This window comes from Loxodonta africana, chromosome X (assembly GCF_030014295.1).
Source record: "Loxodonta africana isolate mLoxAfr1 chromosome X, mLoxAfr1.hap2, whole genome shotgun sequence".
NCBI lineage: Eukaryota > Metazoa > Chordata > Mammalia > Proboscidea > Elephantidae > Loxodonta > Loxodonta africana.
The window spans coordinates 157,566,399-157,578,482 of NC_087369.1; the positions used below are offsets into that span (position 1 = coordinate 157,566,399).

General features: G+C 40.4%; 1 protein-coding gene across 1 annotated transcript in view; it reads left to right on the forward strand.

Annotated features, from left to right (window-relative positions):
• The window catches only part of CT55 (cancer/testis antigen 55), a 41,492-nt gene extending 30,046 nt beyond the window's left edge, over positions 1 to 11,446 (forward strand). Inside the window, 1 exon segment of the mRNA XM_064278481.1 lies at positions 11,433 to 11,446. Coding sequence (XP_064134551.1) covers positions 11,433 to 11,446 — 14 coding nt within the window.
• The last annotated feature ends 638 nt before the right edge of the window (positions 11,447 to 12,084 follow it).

Here is a 12,084-nt window from a genome sequence, read left to right on the forward strand (position 1 = left end):
GCATCCTTGTCTGCTTCCCGATCTCAGTGGGAATGCTTCAGGCTCTCTTAATTTAGGAGGATGTTCGCTGTGAGCTTTGTATAAATGCCCTTTATTATGTTGAGGAATTTTCCTTCTATTCCTATTTGCTGAGAGTTTTTATCATGAATGGGTGTTGAAATTTCTCAAATGCTTTTTCTGCATCCATTGATAAGATCACGTGGTTCTTGTGTTTTGTTTTATTTATATGATGGATTACGTTAATTGTTTTTCTAATGTTGAACAATCCCTGCCTACCTGGTATGAATCCCACTTGGTCATGGTGAATCAATTTTTTTTTGATATGTTGTTGAATTCTATTGGCTAGAATTTTGTTGAGGATTTTTGCATCTAAGTTCATGAGGGATATAGATCTGTAATTTTCTTTTTTTGTGGTGTCTTTACCTGGTTTGGGTATCAGGGATATGGTGGCTTCATAGAATGAGTTTGGGAGTATTCCCTCCTTTTCTATGTTCTGAAATACCTTTAGTAGTAGTGGTGTTAACTCTTCTCTGAAAGTTTGGTAGAACTGTGCAGGAAAGCCCTCTGGGCCAGGGCTTTTTTTTTGCTGGGAGTTTTTTGATTACCTTTTCAATCTCTTCTTTAGTTATGGGTCTATTTAGTTGTTCTACCTCTGTTTCTGTTAGCTTAGGTAGGTAGTGTGTTTCTAGGAATTCATCCATTTCTTCTTGGTTTTCAAATTTGGTAGAGTACAATTTTTCATAGTAATCTGATATCATTCTTTTAATTTTAGTTGGGTCTGTTATAATATCGCCCATCTCATTTCTTATTTGGTTTATTTGCTTCCTCTCTTGTTTTTCTTTTGTCAGGTTGGCTAATGGTTAATCAATTTTGTTGATTTTTTCAAAGAACCAGCTTTTGGTCTTGTTAATTGTTTAAATTGTTTTTCTGTTTTCTATTTCATTTAGTTCTGCTCTAATTTTTATTTGTTTTTTTCTGGTGCCTGAGGATTTCTTTTGTGGCTCTCCTTCTATTTGTTCATGTTGTAGGGATAATTCTTTGATTTTGGCCCTTTCTTCTCTTTGTATGTGTGCATTGATTGATATTAATTGACCTCTGAGCACTGATTTCGCTGTGTCCTAAAGGTTCTAATAGGAAGTGTTTTCATTCACATTGGATTCTATGAATTTCTTTATTCCATCCTTAATGTCTTCTATAATCCAGTCTTCTTTGAGCAGGGTATTGTTCAGTTTCCAAGTGTTTGATTTCTTTTCCCTGCTTTTTTCTGTTATTGATTTCCACTTCTTATGGCCTTGTTGTCAGAGAAGATGCTATGTAACATTTCAGTGTTTTGGATTCTGCTAAGGCTTGCTTTATGACCTAAAAAAGAAAAAAAAAAACTAATATGTGGTCTATTCTAGAGAATGTTCCATGTGCACTAGAAAAGAAAGTATACTTGGTTGCCGTTGGGTGGAGTGTTCTGTATATGTCTACGAGGTCAAGTTGGCTCATTGTGGCATTTAGATCTTCCTTGTCTTTATTGAGCTTCTTTCTGGATGTCCTGTCCTTCACCGAAAGTGGTGTGTTGAAGTCTCGTACTATTATTGTGGAGCTGTCTATCTCACTTTTCCATGCTGATAGAGTTTATTTTATGTATCTTGCAGCCCTGTCATTGGGTGCATAAATATTTAATATGGTTATATCTTCTTGGTGTATTGTCCCTTAATCATTATAATCAATCCTTCCTTACCCTTTCTGATGGATTTAACTTTAAAATCTATTTTGTCAGAAATTAATATTGCCACTCCTGCTCTTTTTTGATTGTTGTTTGCTTCATATAATTTTTTCCATCCTTTGAGTTTTAGTTTGTCTCTAAGTCTAAGGTGTGTCTCTTGTAGGCAGCATATAGATGGATCGTGTATTTTAATCCATTCTGCCACTCTCTATTTACTGGTGCATTTAGTCTGTTTACATTCAGGGTAATTATGGATAGGTATAAATTTAGTGCTATCATTTTGATGTCTTTTTTTTGTATGTTGTTGACAGTTTCTTTTTCCCACTGAATTTTATGTGCTGAGTAGATTATATATTGTCCTTTTCTCATATTTGCTGTTCCTGATTTTGTTTCTGCTGAGTCTCTATTTTTTTCTTGTATTTTATTTTGATGAGTAGGATAGTTTGTCTCCTTTGTGATTACCTTATTATTTACCCCTATTTTTCTAAAATTTAACCTAACTTTTATTTCTGTATCGCCATATCTTCCTCCCCATATGGAAGATCCATGATTACATTTCTAGTCCTTCTTTATTGTTTTAATGTTGTCTTCTTTTATATAATAACATCGCTGTTACCGTGTTTTGAGCTTTTTTTTTTTAATTTTTCTTTGGTTTTTTGATTTCCCTGCCTGGGTTGACTTCTGGTTGCTCTGCCCAGTGTTCTAGTCTTGGGTTGATGCTCATCGAATTCCACATAAGGTAGATGTTAAAAGAAAGTCACCAAGTCGTATTATAATCAAACTTGCCAAAACCAAAGATAAAAAGAGAATTTTAAGAGTGGCTAGGGATAAACAAAAAGTCACCTACAAATGAGAGCCAATAAGACTAATAATATTGGCTCAGATATTGATTTTCTAACCAAAGAACTCCCTTTAGTATTTCTTGTAGTTTTGGTTTGGTTTTTATGAATCCCCTAAACTTCTGTTTATCTGGAAATGTCCTAATTTCACCTTCATATTTAAGAGACAGTTTTGCTGGACATATGATTCTTGGCTGGCAGTATTTTTCGTTCAATGCTTTATGTAAGTCATCCCATTGCCTTCTTGCCTGCATGGTTTCTGTCAAGTAGTCCGAGCTTATTCTTATTGGCTCTCATTTGTAGGTGACTTCCCTAGCCGCTCTTAAAATTCTCTTTTTATCTTTGGTTTTGGCAAGTTTGTTTATAATATGTCTTGGTGACTTTCTTTTAATATCTACCTTATGTGGAATTCGATGAGCATCTTGGATAGGTTATCTTGTCATCTTTCATGATATCAGGGAAGTTTTCTGCAAACAAATCTTCAACAATTCTGTCTGTATTTTCTATTATCCCTCCCTGTTCTGCTACTCCAATCACTCATAGGTTATTTCTCTTGATAGAGTCACACATGATTCTTAAGGTTTCTTCATTTTTTAAAATTCTTTTATCTGATTTTTCTTCAAATGTTTTAGTGCCATGTGATTTATCTTCGAGTTCAGAAATTCTGGCCTCTACTTGCTCAATTCTGCTCCTCTGACTTTCTGTTGAGTTGTCTACTTCTGTAATTTTATTGTTAATCTTCTGAATTTCTGATTGTTGTCTGTCTATGGATTTTTCCAGCTTATTTAATTTTTCATTATGTTCCTGAATAATCTTTCTAATTTCTTCAGTTGCTTTATCTGTGTGTTCCTTGGCTTGTTCTGCGTATTGCCTCATTTCCTTCCTGATGTCTTGAAGCGTTCTCTATAGTAATCTTTTGTATTCTGCCTCTGGTAATTCCAGGAATGCACTTTCATCTAGAAGATCCCTGGATTCTTTGTTTTGAGAGCGTGTTGAGGTGATCATGGTCTGTTTCTTTATGTGACTTGATATTGACTGTTGTCTCTGAGCCATCTATGTTATTGTATTAGTTTATGCTTGCTTACTCTGTCGTAGCTTCTTGCTTTGTTTTGTTTTGGTATACCCCCATGGGTTGCTTCAATGAGCTTGCTTGATTATTTTTGCCTTTGGAGCTCTGATGTCCTGTCATCAGATGGCTAGAGCTGTTATCAGGTATATCAGTCTTGGAGTCCATTCACTTTTCTTGTAGGAATTCAGCTCAGGTGTCCAGGTAGCTGATCATCAAGTGTGTGGTACAGTCTGTGTTCTACAGTCTTAGAGGGGCAGGGGTGATTGGTGTAGGTACTAGTATCTGGTTGCAGCAGGGCGTCACACTCTGAACAAGGCAGGGGGCTGAGAATTGTCCCCCACATGTCTCCGAAGAAAGCGTGTCCCTATTCCCTAGAGTGTACAGGTGGGTGGGTTCTGCAGACAGAACATGGGCACCCAGTGCTTTTGGATGTAAGGACTGGGAGGTAGCAGTTATCCTTGGACCCCTGTCACAGGTGGCTGGGTGACCTGAGTGGAGCTACCAGTCCTTAGGCCCCTGATGTGGGTAGGTGAGGACCCTGTTTAATAGGCAAAGCAATGTCAAACATCAAATACCCACCTCTTCACAGCACAGCTGAAACGGTTGGAGTCTGCCATCAAGGGCCTATTGTCCCGAAATAGGCCCACACAAGTCCACGCAGAGGGGAAAGGTGCTCAATGTCCATGGACTATTTATGCCTGGACAGGAGGTGCTCTGTCCTGAGCTCCCCCGGTTAGTGGGGCAGGCAAATTTTCTTTTTCCCCAAATTGCAAATTTTTTCCTTTTCCATGTCTGGGAGGATGGCTCTAGGTGCCCCACTGTGCCTATCTCAAGGCCCAGAGAATTTAGCCGCTGAAGCCGGCTTGGGCGTGGGGGCGGCACAGTAAAATATACGGAAGTCCTTAGCTTTTGCCAAGAGCGCTGTTCTTCTGTGGTTCGGAAGGTGTGAGTAGGCTGTATGGCTGGCTGCTTCTCACTGAGGAAACTGCGGCCAAACGGTAGTACCATTCCACTGCTGTGGCTCCAGGAATGGTGCCTGAGGGCTCCCTGTGATTCCGGTCCAGTAACTCATCTTTGCTTCTGAACGGTCTCTTCCTACCCCTGCCCCTCAGTTTCTTTTCTAGGCTTGCCTTTGATGCTCTGGGCTCATAGCTTGCCATAAATATACTTGTTTTACTTGTGTTTTTGGGTCTTTGTTGTAAAGAGAGCTCGCTGGAAGCATCTGTCTATTCCGTTATTTTGATTGTGCCCCTTTCCTGTCTTTTTCATGACATCGTGCTTTCTTCAGGTATGATGTCCTTGATATCATTTGCCAGTTCATCTGGTCTTTAGTTATTAGTGTTCAACAAGTCAAATCTGTTCTTGAGATGGTCTCTAAATTCAGGTTAGTTATATTCAAGGTTGTACTTTGGTTCTCGTGGACTTGTTCTAATTTTCTTCAGCTTCAACTTGAAATTGCATAGGAACAATTGATGGTCTGTTCCACAATTGGCCCCTGGCCTTTTTCTGACTGATGATATTGAGCTTTTCTATCGTCTCTTTCCACGGATGTAGTTGATTTGATTCCATCCAGTGAGGTCCACATGTATAGTCGCTGTTTTTGTTGTTGAAAAAAGGTATTTGCAATGAAGAAGTCTTTGGTGTTGCAAAATTCTATCATGCGATCTCTAGAATCGTTTCCGTCACCAAGGCCATATTTTCCAACTACTGATCCTTCTTTGTTTTCAACTTTTGAATTCTAATCACCGGTCATTATCAGTGCATCCTGATTTCATGTTCCATCAATTTCAGACTGCAGAAGTCAGTAAAAATCTTCAATTTCTTCATCTTTGGCCTTAGTGATCAGTGAGTAAATTTGAATTATAATCCTATTAACTGGTCTTCCTTGTAGGCGTATGGATATTATCCTATCACTGACAGCGGTGTCGTTCAGGATAGATCTTGAAACGTTCTTTTTGATGATGAATACAACATTCCTCTTTGTCATTCCCGGCATAGTAGACTATATGATTGTCCGATTCAAAATGGCCAATACCAGTCCATTTCAGCTCACTAATGCCTAGGATATCGAAGTTTATGTGTTTCATTTCATTTTTGATGATTTCTAATTTTCTTAGATTCATACTTTGTACATTCCAGGTTCCGATTATTAATGGACTTTTCCAGCTGTTTCTTCTCATTTTGAGTTGTGCCACATCAGCAAATGAGGGTCCTGAAAAGTTGACTCCATCCAGGCTATTAAGGTTGACGCTACTTGGAGGCAGCTATTCCCCAGTTGTCCTTTGTGTGCCTTCCAACCTGAGGGGCTCATCTTCTGGCACTATATCAGACAATGCTCTGCTGCCATTCATAAGGTTTTCACTGGATAATTCTTTTCAGAAGTAGACCGCCAGGTCCTTCTTCTAAGTCTGTGTTGGTCTGATAGTTTATTTGAAACCTGTCTGCTGTGGCTGACCCTGACGGTATTTCAGTACCAGTGGCATAGCTTCTAGCATCATCAACACGCAAGTCCCCACAGTATGACAAACTGACAGAGTTGGGGGGATGAAGAATTGATGCCTTTGAATTATGGTGCTGGTGAAGAATATTGAATACACCATGGAGTGCCAGAAAAATGAACAAATCTGTCTTGGAAAAAGTACAGCCAGAGTGCTCCTTAGAAGCAAGGATGGCGAGGTTTCATCTCATGTACTTTGGACATGTTATCAGTAGCGACCAGTCCCTGGAGAAGGACATCATGCTTGTAAACTAGAGAGTCCGCAAAAAAGAGGAAGACCCTCAAGGAGATGGATTGCCACAGTGGCTGCAAGAATGGGATCAAGCATAACAATGATTGTGAAGATGGTGCAGGACTGGGCAGTTTTTTGCTCTGTTGTACATAGGGTCACTGTGTTGGCACTGACTTGATGGCACCTAACAACAACAACAGTTGAAGTCAATATCCTACATATTTTAGGTATGCATTCATTGGTTCACTCCCGAAATACTGATTGCCTTTTATGTGCCAGGCACTGTTCTAGGCAGTGGATTTATAGCCTTGAACAAAAAAGAAAAAAAAATTCCTGGTCTAGTGGAGCTTGCATTCTGTTAATCCCTACTGTTGGTTTCTGACCCATGGAGTAGTAGCTACTATGATAGAAAGGGGCAAGTACATGCTGTTGCAAATCCAGGTCCCTATGAAAGAAGTCATTTAAGTCAGCAGTACTTCCAGTGGACTGGGCAGTGTTTCGTTCTGTTGTACTTGGAGTTGAAACTGACTTCACGGCACTTAACAACAAGAATCAGTTGGCGATTTCATTCTCAGCTGGGATTTCACATATATCTTCCCTGGAGTGTATTACTTTAGCACCTGGTGTGTAGCTGTTGTGTTAGTATTTTTTCTCTATCCTTTTAAATAGTGAATCCCAGAATCAGTTTGCTTTCATAATGCTGACTCAACAGTGATATACTTTGAACATTTTGCCTGAGGGGATGATGAACTGTTTGTCCACAATTTAGAATGCAGTGTCCTTGACTATCCTACCCTCATTTGTGCATCAGGAACCTGCCACCACGAGTTTCTGAGGCTCCAGTGCTCTGCAGTTGAGCTTCCCAAGTAGTATGTTGTGTACTGGTTGTAGATGTGCTGAGATACAGGTTCCTCTTAGTTCATATAGGGATAAATGCAATGAAGAAAAGGAAATAAGACATGATCTTGAATAGGAGTTGGCAAAGTACAGCTCTTGAGTCAAATCTGAACTGCTACCTGTTTTCTTTAAATAACTTTATTGAGATATAATTCACATAATATGCAATTCACTCATTTAAATTGTACAGCTCAGTGTTTTTTAGTATATTCACAGGGTTGTGCACCTACCACCATAATCTTAATTTTAGAACATTTTTGTTCCCTCTTAAAAAAAATGGGAATAAAAACCAGATTCTACATTTTACTTTTTGATAGAGTCACAAACACATTAACTACCTTTCCTGCTTTTTAAAAGTTTTGAAGCCCTGTAAACACTGAGACTCACTATGTTCAATTGGTCATACATATGTCATGATTATCCAACTTCGTTCCCGTCCAGATGTGCTTCCTACATTCACTAAATGTGTAACTAATTGCCTAATGCATTTTCTCTTAAACTCAACTGTCCTAAATCAATTTTTTCACCCTCCATCTCTGGCAGCATACCTTGGACTCACTATATTGCACATCATACTGACTGTTGTTGTTAAGTGCTGTCGAGTTGGTTCCAACTCATAGTGACCCTGTGTACAACAGAATAAACCACCGCTCAGTCCTGTGTCATCCTTACAAGCGTTGCTATGTAGTACCACCAAACTCTTCATCCAAAGGATTGCTTTTCCCACATGCTTCATGCTTTATCCAGGGTGATGCTATTCACTTTTATAAAATTTAATCTCTATTTCCTTTACAAGTCCATCATTGTCTATAAATATCCCATCTATTTCAGGCTAAAGGGAAACATAAATGTGAAGTAGAGACTTAAAGACAATATGTTAGGAAAGGGTTCACTGGAGTTAACAGGAAATGCCACTCCAGAGGCTTAAAGAAGGAGGTTTTATTTTCCTTTTTTACTTGTACTTTAGATGAAGGTTTACAGAGCAAACTAGCTTCTTATTAAACAATTAGTACACATGTTGTTTTGTGACATTGGTTAAGAACCCCACGACATGTCAACACTCTCCCTTCTCGACCTTGGGTTCCCTGTTACCAGCTTTTCTGTCCCCTCCTGACTTCTAGTCCTTGCCCCAGGGCTGGTGTGTCCCTTTAGTCTTGTTTTGTTTTACGGGCCTGTCTAATCTTTGGCTGAAGGGTGACCTCAGGAGTGACTTCATTACTGAGCTGTAAGGGTGTCCAGGGGCCATACTCCTGGGGTTTCTCCAGTCTCTGTCAGGCCAGTAAGTCTGGTCTTTTTTTGTGAGTTAGAATTTTGTTCTACATTTTTCTTGTGCTCTGTCCAGGACCCTCTATTGTGATCCCTGTCAGAGCGGTCAGTGGTGGTAGCCATGCACCATGTTGTGCTGGACTCAGTCTGGTGGAGGCCGTGGTAGATGTGGTCCATTAGTCCTTTGGACTAATCTTTCCTCTGTGACTTTAGTTTTCTTCATTCTCCCTTGCTCCTGAAAGGGTGAGACCAGTGGAATATCTTAGATGGCCGCTCATAGGCTTTTCAGACGCCAGACACTATTCACCAAAGTAGTATGTACAACATTTTCTTTATAAACTATGTTACGCCAATTGAGCTAGACGTTCCCCGAGACCATGGTCCCCACAGCCCTCAGCCCAGCAGTTCAGTCCCTCAGGGAGTTTAGATGTGTCTATGGAGCTTCCATGACCTAACCTTGTACAAGTTGTGCTGGCTTCCCCAGTATTGTGTACTGTCTTACCCTTCACCAAAGTTAACACTTGTCTATTTAGTGTTTTTCCATCCCTACTCCTCCCCTCCCTCGTAACCATCAAAGACTTTCTTTTTGTGTGTAAACCTTTTCATGAGTTTTTACAGTAGTGGTCTCATACAGTATTTGTCCTTTTGTGATTGACTTATTTCCCTCAGCATAATGCCCTCCAGATTCATCCATGTTGTGAGATGCTTCGCAGATTCATCATTGTTCTTTATCATTGCATAGTATTCCATTGTGTGTATGTACCATAGTTTGTTCATCCATTCATCTGTTGATGGACATCTAGGTTGTTTCTTTTTGCTATTGTGAACAATGCTGCAATGAACACGGGTGTGCATATGTCTATTTGTGTGACAACTCTTATTTCTCTAGCATATATTCCTTGGAGTAGGATTACTGGATCATATGGTATTTCTATTTCTAGTTTTCTAAGGATGTGCCATATCGTTTTCCAAAATGGTTGTTTCATTTTGCATTCCCACCAGCAGTGCATAAGAGTTCCAATCTCTGCGCAGTCTCTCCAATATTTGTTATTTCCTGTTTTTTTTTATTCATGTGAGTAATGCCAGGGTGAGATGGTATCTCATTATGGTTTTGATTTGCATTTCTCTAATGGCTAGTGATTGGGAGCATTTCTTCATGTGTCTGTTAGCCGTTTGAATGTCTTCTTTGGTGAAGAGTCTCTTCATTTCCTTTGCCCATTTTTTAACTGGATTATTTATTTTTTTTTGTTGTACAGGTGTTGAATTTTCCTGTATATTTTAGAGATTAGACCTTTGTTGGATTTGTAATAGACAAAATTTTTTTCCCAGTCTGTAGGTTCTCTTTTTACTCTTTTGGTGAAGTCTTTCCATGAGGATAAGTGTTTAATTTTTAGAAGATCTCAGTTATCTAGCTTATCTTCTGGTGTCTGTGTATTGTTGGTTATGGTTTGTATCCTGTTAATGCCGTGCATTAGGGCCTCTCGTGTTGATCCTATTTTTTTCTTCTTTGAGCGTTATAGTTTTTGGCTTTATGTTTAGGTCTTTGATCCATTTTGAATTAGTTTTTGTGTACAGTGTGAGGTATGGGTCCTGTTTCATTTTTTTGCAGATGAACATCCAGTTTTGTCAGCACCATTTGTTAAAAAGACTGTTTTTTCCCCATTCGATGGACTTCGGGCCCTTAAACAAGGAGTTTAATGTGAAAAATGATAGTGATCATTTCTAGTGGAACTTCTTATTCTCTTTTCCTACAGAGACTGAGACTTTATTCATATCCCTTTTATCTCCCTCTTTTTGTTACAGAGGAGCTCTGACAGCACAGTGGTTAGGAGCTGTGGCTGCTAAGCAAAAAGTCAGCAGTTTAAATCCATCAGCCGCTCCTTGGAAACCCTATGGGGCCGTTCTACTCTGTCCTATATGGTTGCTATGAGTCAGAATCGAGTTGAAGGCAACAGGTTTTTGTTACAGATTGAATCTTCCGTTAGGCTCTGAGCCATTCTCACTCAGCTACTCTCGCCCAACCCCCAACCAGCATGGTGTCCTACACAGTATGTACCCCTCTGCCCAGGGATTCTCTGACATGCTCTTCTAGATGGTGGAGCGTTTGTAGGGACTAAGGGGTTAGGTAAGTAGATGACCATTGACATTTGGGATATTACCATTAACCTTACTCCATTCTGGTACTGGCTCAGACAGTGGTGGCCCTTCCCAAGCTTGTTATGTGAGTCTGGTAATGAATTTTTGCCCCAGTTCAGATGAAGGTTGTGATGCCCAGTTCTACTGGCCCCTCAGCTGATGAGGGAAGTGGGCCCAGTGCATGGTGTCTTTCCTTGGACTGGCTCTGTATGTGGGAGAATGGGAGTTAAGGAGACCATAGTCTCAGAAACCTGGAGGTTCTCTGAACTGTCACCCTCCACAGACCAGAGAGTACCTAGGGCCAGCTCACCCTCCTACCCTAACTTCCCTAGAGAGATTTTAAGTGGCAGTGAGAGGTGCCTGGTCTGGATGCATGGGGCCAGGACCTGGGGCAAGAGACATTGCAGGAGGGGCAAGTTGTGTTACACTCCTTCAAGAGGGAAGCGAAGACCTACAGGGCGAGAACAGAAAGACAACATTTTGAGACTTGGGCGGGGGTACTTCTTTCATCTATTTTCATACAATGAGAAGGTTTTGTTTTCCATGAGAGCAGGTCATTTTGGAGCTGCGGACAGTCTTGAGAAGTGCGAGTAAATTCAAAGCACTGAGTAATAATTACTTCTTTTACTGAAGGCTTTTTATATGCCAGGCCCCAGGTACTACACTGGATCATCTTGCTTAATAATCAAAATCCCTGTTGGCCAATGGCATTTCAAGTAATTTATTGCAGGTCCCACAGATAATTCAGAGTCCAACATGACGCCTTTTCTGCCTTGTGCCAGACGACCTGCCCTGAACCAGCAAAATCTGCTGCTTATGACAGTAAGATGGTTGTGACGGCAGGGAAAAAAATGTGGAGCCTCTAGGCTACTTTGGGGCTTAAGGTAATGTGTGCTGGGGTAGCTATCCTTCACCAGTGACCAGAGAACTGGGTAGTCTCCTTGAGTGCCTCGCCTTCACTCCTTTAGCTCTATACTAAGGCTGCACCCCCTTAGAAAGGGCCCCTATGTTTGAACTTATCTTTTTGTCTTTAAAATTCACTCTCCTTCAGGCCTCCTCCCCAGGTATCTTATCAGAAGTCCCAAATGAACTAATGACGTTAGCATGTGATTGATTGTAAGATAGCACAAAGATTCCATTTTGGTGGAGTATGGGTTTGACTAAAGGACTGAATTTAGTGGGGGGTACGTCAGTCAGTATGGAAGGCTAGCATGGAGATATTTCAGGGAATCCCATTTCTGTCTGCATGTGTGCTTTGCCCATGCTCTATCTGAGCATTCCCCAACATTCTGTAATGCACGTGTAATATACAGAAGAAAGATGGGTATTGGCCCCAATCATACCTTTGAGTCGAAACTTTTAATAAGCCCAGGGCAGAGTGCACTGACCAGGGAATTAGCTGGTGGGAAGGCTGCCAAGGACAGAGATATCCAG